At 36.0% G+C, this 14,932-nt stretch overlaps 1 protein-coding gene across 1 annotated transcript; it reads right to left on the bottom strand.

Annotated features, from left to right (window-relative positions):
• Window positions 1-8,080: 8,080 nt before the first annotated feature.
• Window positions 8,081-11,342, bottom strand: LOC130960946 (glucan endo-1,3-beta-glucosidase 1-like). The gene is made up of 4 exons (XM_057886504.1): window positions 10,951-11,342; window positions 9,596-10,870; window positions 8,861-8,888; window positions 8,081-8,686 (listed from the first exon to the last, which is right to left on the bottom strand). The coding sequence occupies exons 1-4, from the start codon at window positions 11,039-11,041 to the stop codon at window positions 8,512-8,514; spliced, it is 1,569 nt and encodes a 522-aa protein (XP_057742487.1). The 5' UTR covers window positions 11,042-11,342; the 3' UTR covers window positions 8,081-8,511.
• Window positions 11,343-14,932: the final 3,590 nt, after the last annotated feature.

The following is a 14,932-nucleotide window of genomic DNA, read 5'->3' as shown; positions in this document are numbered from 1 at the left end:
GGATTTTCGGATGGTTGATACGGGGACTGAGCCTTGTGATGCACGTGTCTTTTTATTTGGTTGGGTGAGGCCGAGCTTATCTGCGTACCTGCCGAGCTTATCGGGCGGTTGGTGCAACGTCGGCCTCGAAATGTTTGTTTGCCGAGTATGCCGGGCGGCCGAGGATACAGGTAACGTATCAGTTACAATTAAAAACTTCTATCTAATTTTAGAATGCTAAATTTAATAGTATTTATATAATTTTTTGAGTCTTTAAAAATATTTTAAATAATTTCAAAACGTTTTAGAATGTTTTAAAAAATTTTAGAATATTTTAAAAAATTTTAAAAGATTTTGGAAGGTCATATAGTATTTTAGAAAAATGTAGATATATAAAGAGTGGTATGAAATAATCTAAAAGTATTTAAAAAAATGTGATATGATAGATATTTGTAGTGAAAGTTCCAGATGATCAATATGGACCATTGATTAGATTTAATCCTAACTATCCATTAAAGAGGTGAATGACTATAAATAGAAGTAAGAGTTAGAGTTTGAGTGTAGTGGTCATTTTGTAATAGACACATGAGTAATAAAATATTTTGTCCACCAAAACTTTTTTTTCCTTGTGTTCTTAGCTTTCTTGCTAAGTATTGATGGTTAAGCTGACTTGGTCTTAACTCAAGAGGTTGAGTAAGTCTGAGTGCCGGCACAGTAGTATTAGAGTGTGTCCAAGACCATGACAATTTGGTATCAGAATAAGGTTCGAGAGGGAGTACAAGTGGTTTGTGGGTATGACTTCTAGTGTAACCATGGAGCATGTTGAGTCTCAAAAGGGAAGGGATGCTATTCCTTTTCAATTGGGAGACAAGAAGGTCCGTTCTTCAAGTAAGCCTAGAGGTGAAGACTCTAACTTCTTAGAAAAGAGAGTTTTTATGTAGGAGATTGTTCTTTCCTCTATGGATGAGCGCTTCCAAAGAATAGAATACGACAAGGAGACCATCGAGACTCATGTGTTAGGAGAACTAGATACTTTTAGAGAAAGCAAGCTCCAAATAGAAGAGAAGTTTGAGTATTCTTTGAAACTATTTGAGGAGTTTTGAGTTTTGTTTGAGGAGGCGAGATCCCGACCAAACATTATAAGGGAGACGATAAATATTGATCTCTCAAAGCCAAAAGAGTTCAAGGGAGTGAGGGACGCTCGAGAGATGAAGAAATTCCTATGACAAATTGAGAGATACTTTGAAGATCAAGGGGTGGTTGAAGAAGCAATAAAGGTACGCACTACAGTTCTCTACCTTCTGATAATGCTACTTTGTGGCGGAGGAGAAAAATGCATAGATATGAAGAAGCGTGCTTGCAACATAGCCACATGAAAAGATTTTAAAAGAGAGTTAAAAAGACAATTCTTTTCTGAGAATTTGGTCTATGAAGTAAGGAAGAAGTTGAGGAAGTTGAAGCATAAGAGTACGATTAACGACTACGTAAAGGAGTTCACTACTATTACGCTTCAAATCCCAACTTAGCATCAGAGGATAAGTTGTTCTTATTCATTGATTAACTCCAACTTTGGGCAAAGTAAGAATTACAGAGAAGAAATGTTAAGGATGTCAACAAGGCCATTGTGGTGGCCGATTCACTCACTGAGTATCATCGGGGAGACTCTAAACCCAAATCTTTCTCCAAATCTAGTTCTACTAAAGGTGGGAGAGACAAGGAGAAGAGTTTTTCAACCAATAAGAAAGGGAAGTACTTTTCAAAGAAAGAGTACGAGAAAAAGAAGAAAGCTTTTATGCCCAAAGGAGGATACGTGTGCAAGGGATCTCACTAAATGAAGGACTGTCCCAAGTTAGGGACTCTTGCATCTGTCGTCGAGGAACGAGAGGCTCAATTGCAAATAATTTAGTGTATTGGATATGTCAAACTCATGAATGCTGTGAAGGACAAAAAGGCATGCACTTCAGAAAAAAAAAGGCTTGATGTATGTTAAAGCCTTTATCAATGAAAAAATCGTCATGGCTATGATCGATACGGTGCTACACATAACTTCATCACACCGGATAAAGCAAAAGGCTTAAGTTGAAGATCACCGAAAAGAATGGCTAGTTTAAACCCGTGAATACTAATAGCGAACCTCTTAAAGGAGTAGCAAATAGGGGTTGAGATGACTCTTGATTCTTGAAAGGACCTTGTAGATTTCTCAATAGCACCCATAGATATTTTCAAGATAGTCATCGGGCTTGACTTGCAAAGGAATGCAAATATAATACCTATGTCATAGTATGACATAGTATGCGTCATGGGGAAAAAGGTCTCCATGCATAGTTCATACAGTCTCTAAAATTGGAGGACTACTGATGTTCTCTACTATGCAACTCAAGAAAGGGTTCAAGAAGGGAGAGATTAATATTTGGCTCTATTACAAGAGGAGACAACATCTAAAAGATAAGACATTTTGAATTTGTGTTTAAAAATTAGCAACTTGATCTAGTTGTGAATATTGTTTATAGCTTAGCATCTGAGCTTTTGAATAAATAGTTTTTAATTAATATTTGAATTAGTTCTGATTCATGCTTGTTTCAAGATTGGCTGATAATATTTGTCAATTGATAATAGCCTTACAAACTTTAACATATGATCAAACAGGTTCCTTAAGATACAAAATTGTTTGAAAATTATTGGATGTTTGGCATTATTTATGCGAAAAACTTGTTGGTATCAGGTTATGAAAAGTAAATATTCAGGGGAAACTTAGAGATCAAAAGAAAGGGGGAGCTTCAAACCAAAGAAAACTTCAAAGGGAAGTTTCTAAAAACTCCTCTAATTCCATTTCAATTCATTTAATAATATTTGTCATCAAGGAGGAAATTGTTGAATTTAGAAAACTAAACTATAATTAAGATGATGACTAAACATTATTGAATTATTGTCAAATTATTTGTGTGATGTGTTTTGTTTAGTGCGCAAAAATTAAATGACATATGGCCCCTTACACACAATCATGGCCCAAGGATTATTTGCTCCATCACAAATTTTTTCTATAAAAAACAAAAGCAAAAACAAAAAAAAAGGAAAAGAAAGCAATTGGTCCAAGAAACAAATGCTCAAGTCCAAATGCACACACAACAGTCCAAGGATATATAATTATTACCATCATAAATAATTCTTGGCTGAAACAAACAAGCCTCTAGCCAAATAATGAAAGATAGAAAGCAAGCCCATAATCAAACCAAAGCCCAACGATGGTCAACATTCAAATCTTTCATTCACTTAGACGGTAACTAAGTGATTTAAATTCTATTTCATTTGAACCATTCACTTCACCCACCGAACCGAAATTCTTTCTTCTCTCTCTTCTCTTTCTTTAACGTCACATCATTCTGAAGTAAGAAGAAAGAAAAGAAAAGTTATGGAGTTAGGGCAAAGTAAAAAACAAAAAGAAGCTTCCAATTTCAAGAAGGTCAAAGGGGCTATAGCAAAAAGGAGATTTCTCCATTTATGCTTCATCAAGGATTATTGAAGAAATCAACTGGGTCACAAGTACCATTCTAAAAAATATGAAGAAGGTGAAGTCAATGGTGCTCTGCTTGGAATATACGGTCAAGAAACAAGCTTGGGGACAAAGCAAGAACGCACGACTCAGATTAAAGATGCATAAAGAAAAAGGTTGAAAGAGAAGACTGAAGATAAGTTTGCATGTCACTGCTTCTATCCTCCCTCTCCTCTGTGACTGTCGCTGCTGCATCTGTATATTGGGAGAAGAGAACCAACATGTGCTGAAGAAGATTTCAAACCTTAGAAGCTTCACTCCTCTATAATAGGGGTGAACGGCCAAGGATTGGAGCAAGGAGTGAGAGAACACGTTTGGGTTCTCATAGCTCTCTGAGCTGTTTATTCTTCTCCTTCATGGTTTTCATTGAGTATTTCTTTTTCTCAGTATAGTCTTCCTGTTTTTTATTGGTAAAAGGCAAAATGGTGAGTTTTGTAAGAAAAAAATCAATGAGTGGAAAAAGACAGAGAATTAAACTTGAAGAAAAAGCCATAATTATCTCAAAAATTCTTTGTATGTATTTCTGTTTTGTTGTCATGATCTTGAGGAGATTTCCTTGCAAGTTGGATTAGCACTTTGCTGTTGAAAGCTAGGGTGGGTCATAGTCAAGTTCAGGTTGAGTTATAATTTGGACTTGTCCCAGATAGGATTGGGTAGATCCTTGGGAAAATTGGTGAATGTAATTCTGTTCCAAGATAGTGAAATTCTGTCACTATTGTGATGGAGACTGGATGTAGGCTATATTGCATTGGGTAGCCGAACCAGGATACACCTGTGTGTCATTTTCTATTCTCTTCTCTGTTTCTGGTTCTGCACTATAAGAGATAAAACAGAAGTATCTACTACGACATTAAGAGACAAAATCATAATCTATCCTGTTTTCTACTCAAAGTTTCTCTACTGAACTCAAGGTTTAAAGTTAAAGAAAAATGAGGCTAAGATTCAACCCCCTTTCTCTTAGCCACTGATAACCATCAAAAGAAAAAGTGTTCTTTTACAAGGGACGAAGTTCACGTCTTGGGACACATAATTAAAGATGGAACTCTCTGCATGGATCAAGAAAAAATGAAGGCTATCAAGGAGGGAGAGTCGCCAAACAAGATATCTGAATTGAGGTCATTCTTTAGGTTGGCTAATTACTATCAGAGATTTATCGAGGGATACTCCATCAAGATTGTACCATTAATTGATCTTCTCAAGAATAATCACTCTTGGGATTGGTCAAAGTAGTGTTAAAAGTCCTTTGATGAGTTGAATACTACTATAATAGAAGGACCAATACTAGTACTACTCGACTACTCAAAGGTATTTGAAGTCCACACTGATGTTTCTGACTACGCTATTAGACGGGTTCTGGTGCAAGAAGGATATCCTATTGCCTTTGAAAGTCGTAAGTTGAATGATACAGAGAGGCGATGCACCATCCAAGAGAAAGAGATGACCACGGTGGTGCATTGTTTGAGAACTTGGCGTCACTACTTGTTTGGTTCATACTTCATCGTTAAGACAGATAATGTGGCTACAAGTTATTTCCAAACTCAGAAGAAGTTTAGTCCCAAACAAGTTTTGTGGCAAGATTTCTTAGTTGAGTTTGATTTTGAATTTGAATACAAGTCAGGCAAGGCTAATGTGATAGTAGATGCATTGAGCCGCAAGGCTGAGTTGGCAACAATTTTCATGGTCAAAGGAGATATTGTGCATACCATCAAGAAAAGGTAGCATCATGATCCATTAGCCAAGAAGTTGGTGGAGTTGGCTAGAAAAGGTAAGACCAAAAAATTTTGGCTAGAAGACGATATTCTCTACACAAAAGAGAGAAGACTATACATCCCTAAGTGGCAAAATCTAAGAAAAAAGTTGGTGAGAGAATGCTATGACACCAAGTAGGCTTGTCACCAAGGTCAGCGAAGGACCTTGACACTTATTGAATTTTCCTATGCGAACAATAACTGCTTACACCTAGGGGTGGCAACGGGGCGGGTTTTTGCTCTACCCGACCCCGCCCCGCCGTACACCAACCCGCATAGAACCCGCCCCTCTTCTACCCGCGGCTAGTAAAACGCTGAACCCTAACCCGCCCCTGCGGATACCCGCCCCGCCCCTATAATTATTAAAATCCAATAAATAAAATTAAATTTCAAAATTTTATAACCATCATCACATACATAACATAAATTAAAGTAAAAATTTAAATATGATACAATATTATCAATCATTTACTAATTATTTTACATATCTTATACATATTATATATTAAAATAATATATATAGCGGGGCGGGTATTAACTAAACCCGACCCCGCCCCGCCCCTCCCAAGAAACCGCCCCGCTAAAAACCCGTCCCAGTGCGGGGCGGGTAATTACCCGTCCCAAGCGGGTAGGGGCGGGGTGGGTACCCGCGGGTTCGGGTGGTATTGCCATCCCTACTTACACCACACTCTCTTTCTCCCTTTTACTCAAAGAAGACCCTTGGAACTTATCATATGATTAAGTCTTGGAAAGAATAAGCAGATGTCACTCGTTCTTACCTCGACAAAGTTGCAAAGAGGATGAAGAAATGGGCAGATAAGAAGAGGAGGCCTGCAAGCTATCAAATTGGAGATAAGGTAATGATTAAACTTCTTCCACAGCAATTTAAAGCCTTTCGCAAGGTTCATAAAGGCTTGATCCACAAATATGAAGAGCCATTTGAGACTATTAGGCGCTTTTTTGAGGCTGCTTACAAAGTACAACTCTCTCCCTCTATGAAGATCCATCCCATCTTCCTTGTGAGTATGCTTAAATCATATCATGGAGACTGAGAAGAATCAAGTAGAGGTAACTCGAATCGTACTCTACCGGTGGTGATTAAATCCTTTGATAAGAAAATCGAAAAGATCTTAGCTAATCAAATTATAAGACGCAGAGGAGTACCACCAAGTATCCAATACTTGATCAAGTGGAAAGGACTCCTGATAAGTGAAGCTAGTTGGAAAGTTCGCGAAGATTTGTGTCAATTCCAAAAATACCTAGAGCGCTATCATGAACAGAACGCGACGAGAATGTCTGTGCAATAGGTGGAGGAGAATGTTACAGTAAATTTTAGAAGGCTAAATTTAACGGTGTTTATAATTTTTTGGAATGTTTGAGAATGCTTTAGATAGTTCCAGAACGTTTTAGAATGCCCTAGAAGATTTTAGAAGACTTTAGAAGGTTATAGAGTATTTTAGAAGAATATAGATGTATGAAGAATAGTATAAAATAATCTAAAAGTATTTAAAGAAATATAATAGGATAGATATTCATAGTAAAGGTTCTGGATGATTAATTTGAACGGTTGATTAGATTTAATCCTAACCATCCATTAAGGAGGTGGATGACTATAACTAAGGGTGAAAGTTAAAATTTGAGTGTGTGAGACATTTTGTAACAAATGCTTAAGTAATAAAGTATTCTATCATCCAAAACTTTATTTCTCTTGTATTCTTAATTTTCTTGTTAAATATTAAAGATTAACTCAAAAAGTTAATTTTCTTAATTTCCCTTGTTAAATATTAATAAGTTGACTTGATTTTAACTAAAAAAGTTGAAAAAGTTCAAATATCAAGACAGTAGTGTACTAGTGTTGGTATGTGTCCAAAGTCATGATATCGTACTCTTCACCTTTTTAGTTTTTTTTTTTTTTTTAAATGACTTACTACGTTTCTTATTAAGAATTTAATTTTAAGATATTACTTGTATAATTTCTTTAAATTATCATTCAATAGTATATTTTAACACACTATATATTCCTTTAAATTTTATAATTAAGGCATATTAAAATTAGAGTTTGTTTAGATACCATTTAATTATTACAATTTTTTATTTTTTAATATGTTAGACAAAATTTTAATAATAAAATTTGACAAACTTTTAATAATAAAAAGAAAACATTAGAAAATTTAAAATATATTTTTTAAAAATTATAATTTATATTTTTTAAGAGAATTTTTTTATTGAAAAATAAATAAATAAATATTTTTATATTATTATAACCAAACATAATTATTAAATAAATAAATACTTTTATATAAAATATCTAAATATAAAATTATTTTTATTTTTTTAAATTTTTTTTAAAAAATTAATTTTCCGTAAAAAAATCACCCAAATAAACCGTTAGTCTCTTGCGTTTATATTTTTTATTTTCTGCTATGATGCATGGACACTGACACGGACACGGGACACGACACGACACGAGACACACCGACACAAGAATTTTAAAATTTTACATGACACGGAACACACATACATATAAAATATAAAATATTTTTAAGATAAATCGAAATGATATTTTGATATTTTATTGATATTAAAATATAAATTAAATTTTTTAATTATTTTTAATGTCTTATTTTAATTATATTAAGTATTTAAAATATTTTTTGTTTTAATAATTAATAATATATATTATATCTAAATTTATTTTAAAAATATATGTTAAGAATAAGACTGGACACACTGACACATGATGGTATTTAGATGTGTCCAAGCGTGTCCAGAGAATTTTTTTTATTTTTTATTAAGACACGGTTAGACACGGCAGACACGCGTGTCGGACGAGTGTCCGTGAATGTCGTATTCGAAATGTGTCTGACACGCGGACACGATAACTCGGCAAAGTGTCCGTGCTTTATAGATTTTCTGCAAAGAACGGGTCGCTGCACTGGTTAGAACCTTGAAATGAAAACATAAAAAACATAAGAAAAGCGAAGTAGGCCAAAATCAATGACGATTATGGATACATATTCTAGACAAATTAATTAACAAATATAATTTGAAGAAACACATACGTTAATTACAAGAATTCCACCAAAATTATTAACCCTACTTTTTTCAACGAAGAAACATCTATCCTTAAGCATTTAGCTCTGAAAATCATCCACAATACCTTTTCTCTTATGACTTCATCCATTACTCTAAGGAATTTCAAAATTTCCAAAAAATAATTGAGTTATTTGCACCTCACAAAAGGACTAACAAAAAAATGGGGAAATATGCAGCTAAGAAAATGTGCAAAATGTTGCTAAAAGCACTTATTTTGAGGAAGCTGAATGTTCTGCACCTCAATAACTTCTCCCCAGCACTACTTGATTGAGTAGAGTTCACCACATCCTTTGTCTTGTTGCTCACTTTCTTGCTGCATCAAACCAAATGAGGATCACGATTTAGAAACGATAATATTAAAAATTATTGGGTTCAAAATTTGAGGGTAAATTAAAATAATAAAAGAAAAGAACGATTCTCGTGAGGGAAGCATGCATGATGACTAAAAAACAAAGAGGAGGCAGCTAGGCAGACTTTTGTTTCTTACCTTCCTGGAAATATACAGCTCCCGTGACCTGCAAGGTATTCCCCACAACAAAAAGTAAGAATCCCACTAATCTCTTTTCTTATAACATAATAATAATAGTAAACCATGGACCCCATTTGCATACTTAAATTAAGTACTTTGATGATTCATGTAACAGTAAGATATTGCACCGTAAAAAAAAAAACTTGGAAACATGACAAATTACTACGTTTAAGTGAATGTAATCTAGAAACACGGTCCAGAATCTTTGCAATTGTCAGAGGGAACAGGATGCTCTCAGATAAACAAGAATTCAACTAGGGACATGCCATGGGGGCATGGAGTGGTTTTTGTTTGTTTCGCACTGCCCTCAATGCTATTACCAACCAGTTCACTCTATTTCATTTCAGCTTTGCAGTTTGTGTGGGTGCCACACTCGAATGCACCTTCATTTCTATGAATCATTACCACAACCCCAATTCAAAGTTCTAATCATTTCCCTGTCCCCAATTATCATCACTAATAAAGTTCCTTACATTAGTCACGAGACTCAACATTTCACTGATTCATTCTGCTAATATTACCATAAAGTAACTAAATTAGGCAAATCAAGAAGGACTGTTTGTATTGTTAAGTGTAAACCCATAATAGCCAGCTTAAAATATGAACAAAAAACAACACCAAGACAAATGAACTGAATGTGAATATGGTGAGAAATTAAAGAACAATGCAATGAATACATAATTAGGCACTTACTGGGATCTGTTGTAGTGATCATAGCTACACCTTTGAAATCACAAGTCCCAGGAGCCTTCCCTTCCTTCTGGAAATAGCTATCAAAGGCATAAGAAGCATGGCTCTTCACATTGTTAGGCTGATAACAACTCTCACCGGGCTGAATCTCGGAGCAATTAGCCCGGCCCGGCCCACAAGCCCAATCAAGTGCAGCCTGCAAAGTCTTGGTATCAAAACCATCCATGGCAATGCAGTATGTCTGATTGGTAGTATCATTGGCCATAAAGGTGCCAATCCCGGAGACATGAAGCAGATACGCCGGCGTGATGTTTCCATAGAAGAGTCCCCAATTCGCCTCCGAGACCGGCGGCGACCTCAGGTCCTCATTGAACAGCTCGTAGATATACACACTGGAAGTTGTTTCCGGATGTAGAGGGGTTCCGCCGTGACCCAAAATATGGCTAATCAAGTTTGAATTGTAGGTGTCTGCATTGTCCTTGGTAGCATAAGGTTCTTTGGAATCACCCTTTGAAGGCCACCCTGTTTCGGTAACAAGGACCATGACATCAGTGATGTTAAGGTTCTTCATTGAGAAATAAGCAGCATCGACCATGGCATCAAGGACATTGGTGTAGTGAAGCAAGGTGTTGGGGTCAACCATTTCCTTAGAAGGAGTCAAGGGTTTGAAAAGAGCATTGTCGATTGGAACCACACCCTTGTTCTGCATGAAGACGTAGTAAGGGTAAAGGTTCATCATCAAGGGGGAGCCGGTTCTGGAGAGAAACTGAAGGAGAGGGACGATGACAGAGGAGAAGCTCTGGTTGAAGAAAGCCTGAGAAGGAGGAAAAGGGTCGAGGATAATGGAAGCAGCGTGAGGGGTTGAAATCTTGATGTGCTGGTGGAGGTTGGAGGCGACGAGGGCGCTGTAGAGGGACTGAATGGCGGGGAGGATGAGAGGGGCGGAGGAGGGGACGGTGGTTAGAACTTCGTCGCCGACGGAAATGGCGGTGATGAGTGTGTCCGGGTAGAAAGAGACGACGTTCCGGTCGATCCATGAGGCGGCGGTGGTGTTGGAGGAGCCAATGGCGAGGAGCTGGTTGTTGGGGACGCTGATGATGACGCGAATCTTGGTGCGTGAGAGTGCTTTGAGTATGTCTGGGTTTGCATCGTAGATTCTTATGTGCGTTATCTTCTGAAGCTGAAGAAACGCAACCAGTTGCGATGGCGGTAGAAGGTTGGAGACGTCCGTGCCAATGTTGACTCCCACGTATGGCTGGTCGCTTTGGTTTTCCTGCGCTGCAAAATCAAGAAAGTGGTTAGTGTCAGTTGTTCAAACTTCAAAGGTAGTTGTGTTTTGTTTGAGTTAGCGTACCCACCTAGTGATGGTGTTGGTAGTTCAGTGCAGAAAAGGAAGAAGAAGAAAAAGAAAAGAAGGGTGTTAGTGCGAGTGAGCTTAGAAATTGCCATGGAGTGATGGCAACTTCACTCCCTCGTGCTCTACTGCTTCTTCAGCTCCTCCAAATCCTTGCATTATCTAATAATAATAGTAATGATGGATGGTAGGTGGGAATTTCTTTGGTTGGGTGACGGAAGAGAAGGGGAAGAAGATGAGAAAATGGGAATTGGGTGCTGCAACTCACTCACTCACTCAGGTCTTCAATCTTCTCTGTGGAGGAGCGTACTGCCACTCCAGTGCTCCTTCATATTCACTGGTCCACCACATTTCTCATCTACCCACTCTATTCCCTCTATCTGTATTAAGTAGGTAACCTTACCGGTGGCGGTGAAGCCGACACTACAACAAAAAAGAATATATATTTCACTCTGGTTAATATTTATTGACTCCAGGGTAAATGTTGGGCATAGTAACTTTGAGTTCCAGTTATAAAAATTCGATTTAGCTAAATTTTTTATTTTAATAAATTGAAAAATCTCCTCAAACAAAAAAAATTAGGTTAAAAATTACTAAAATGTATTATTTTTAGTTTTATTTAATGCAGTCTGTAATAAATAAATATTAAATAAAATAAATTTAGATTATTTGGATTGATTTTTTTTTTAGTTTTACCGTTAATAAATATATTAAAAATTTGAGTTCTGTATGTTTTGATGAAAAAAAAAACATTAATTGATGATCTAAATAATAGCTAACATTTAAATATTTAATAGTAGTGGTTGTTACTTTTAATTGATTGTCCGTCTCCATCATCTTACTTAACAGTTTAACACTTCCTTTCTTCCTTTTTTTTTTTTAATTTTATCTTTTGTTTTTCTGTGTTTTTTATGGCGTAGCCGTAGACAAAGCTGAAAAGAAACACCAAAAACACAAAATAAAATTACTCACGGGGTTCGATTTGGAAAAGGGTAGGGTTTAGGCACTTCTCGCAAAAGCGAGGAAATATCAAAAATCAAAATAGGCAAAGTTGTCCAAAACTTTTTAGCAGATGGGTATGGATTATGGAAGGTGCATGGATTGGAGCCTTGGAGGTTAGGAGGATAACCCACCCTACTAGATTTAGGCATTTAGCTTGATAAGGTGTATTGCAATATCTAGTTTGAATTCGGATGTTGTATGCTGCTAGGGAATGATATGGTGGACCACATCTTGCTGTAATTTTTTCACAAATTAATTGTTAACTAGTTTACAATTAAATGTATCATATTAAATCATTTGAAAAAATAAAATCGGTTTAAACTGTTTTATATAGAAAAGTCAAAAGACCAATTTTTAGCATATAAAAACTGATTTTAACTATTTTATATACTAATAATTAGTTCAAACTAGTTTTGCTGGTATTGTCCACCTAGTATATGTCGAGGACACCATATTTAAAAGTCTAAATAATTTAGTGTACAAAAACTAATTTTTAATAAATTGGTTTGTACAAGTGAAAAACTGTGATTTTGATTTGGTTCTTTACTTGAAAAAGTTGGTTTATTTAGACTAGTTTAGTGAATATTCAATTCGGATCGTTCTAAACTGTTTTTGAACATCCCTAACCACACCTGTAATGATGCCTAAATAGGTAAATGCCTAAGGATAGTATAAAAGTATACAATTCTATCAAGCATACTGCACACGTTGGTATATGTACTGTAATCGCACCTCGCAAAGAGGAGTGCTAGGGGGCCAGCACTTAACCATCAAAGGAAAATTGAATGATTCTCCACCATTAGATGCAATCTCACACCATTAAAAACATCATTGATGGCTAATTGATGGCTAAAAACCTCAAAATCTGCTGATCCCCTAGACTTTCTCCCTCGCAAAATCTCCAATATATAGTAATTAGTTTATCTCATGAAAGGAACAAAATAGACAAATGGTTTTAATATTCTAAAAATTAAGTACGATTTTGATTTTTATGATTTTGTGTTTAAATTTATTTTTAATGTATAATTTAATTTTAAAATTATTTTTTTAACTATATTTTTGGATAAAAATATCTGTATATTATTCTTAATACCATTTGTTATGGTGGGTAACCGGAGATTAATAAACTGGATCGTATTTGGCCGACCCAATCGTCTGTGGATGGTAGCCTCCGAGCAGGTTTGCATGCTGGAACCTCCTTCCGACTTGTGTACGTGAATGAGAATGGGGGGTGGTACCTGCAAAGACACTCCTATGCCTAAGTTAGCAAGGGTGTGAGCAGGTTTAGAATGTATTGGGCTTAGAGATACCTGAAGAGCGTTAGTGTATTTATAGTGGTGAGCCCATAACCACCGCTGCAGTAGTGCCACCCTTTTAGGGTGATAACCGTCCCTTTATCTTAGGGAGGTTAAGATATGGCTCCCGGAAGTGGTTAGAGAGATTTTAGGGGCAGTTACTCATTTGGATTGATGTTAATCTGCCAACTATTCTCCGTCCCGACTTCTTTAGAGCAAATTGTAGTCAAAACCGACTTCTTAGTACGAAGGTCGGTGTTCAGCAAGGCTCAATCCTCTGGACTAGGCCTTTCGTTTGGACCTGAGCCTTTATTATTGGGCCAGGGTATGAACACCATTGTTCCTACAAAAATATATCATTCTCATTTTTAAACCTAAAAAAAAAATAATATGAGATTTTTTTATCAAAGAATTATATGAATATAATTATCGATGGTGTCTCACAATTTACAACTGTACCATTATTATTAGAGCTATAATCTACTTCTGTTGCTGGACCTAAATTTGGGAGTGCAATAGATGTTGCAATTTTTCTCTGTGACAATACAATAGAATCGAACTACCAGATGAGCTTCTTCCCATAAAAGCTTCTACTGGCGTTGTTACAGTAGTATCCACCGATAACATCGCAACTTTGGAACCGCAGTCACTCCCTCCTTCTTCACCTTCTCCCACCACAGTCAGAATTCAAGAAAAGCAAAACATAAAAGGAAGAAAATCAAATTTTTTCAACACCCCAAATCCCAAATTCATAATTGTCAGAATGAGACTGACCCACCTCCTTGTCGAATCGAAAAAACCAGCAAACCAATCACAAAATTGGTCCGAATAAGCTATATGACCACACAAGAAAACAAATCGATGAAATTCGGTTCAAACCGACCAATTTTAACCTAAATTGGTGAACCGACAAATTTTAAAAAATTCGGACCAATTTGGAACTTATTTTTTTGCCTTCAACCTAAAATGGCATTGTTTCTCTCTTAAAAAAAAGAAAGAAATTCTAAAATAGCTAACAAAGTCCCAATTCCCAAATCTATCTCGCTTAAGAGTCTGAGATTTGACTCTCTGATAATCTCACACAGTAACTTAGAGAGATTCACACAAGATTTTGGAAGACAGTCTACAATACATACTGTAATTGTGCCTCGCAAAATTTCTAATGTATAGCAATTAGTTTATCTCGATGAAAGGAATAAAATAGGCAAATGTAGAAGTGACTTTAATATTCTAAGAATTAAGTGCCATGTTGGTTTTTATGATTTTGCGCTCAAATTTATTTCTAATATTTAATTTAATTTTAAAATAATTTTTTTTAACTAAAATTATTTTTTGGACAAATATTTGTGTATTGCTTTCAATAACGTTGTTTTCACAAAAACATATCATTTTCATTTTTGAACCCGAGAAGAAGAATGATGAGTACTTTTCTTATAAAAAAAATATGGATACAATTATCGATAGTGTCTCACAATCTATGACTATGCCGTTATTATTGGAGCCACAATCTACTTCTGTTGCTGCACCTAAACCTAGGAATGCAATTGCTGTTACGATTTTTTTCTGTGGCAACGCCGCAGAATCGAACTATCAGGTGAGCTTCTTCTCGTAGGAGTCTCCACTGGCGTTGTTACAGTAGCATCCACCGATGACGCCGTAACTTTGGAATCGCAGTCACTCCCTCTTCCT

Source organism: Arachis stenosperma, chromosome 1, assembly GCF_014773155.1.
Source record: "Arachis stenosperma cultivar V10309 chromosome 1, arast.V10309.gnm1.PFL2, whole genome shotgun sequence".
NCBI lineage: Eukaryota > Viridiplantae > Streptophyta > Magnoliopsida > Fabales > Fabaceae > Arachis > Arachis stenosperma.
The sequence above is the reverse complement of the archived record's forward strand: the minus strand, read 5'-3'. Positions and strand labels throughout refer to the sequence as shown.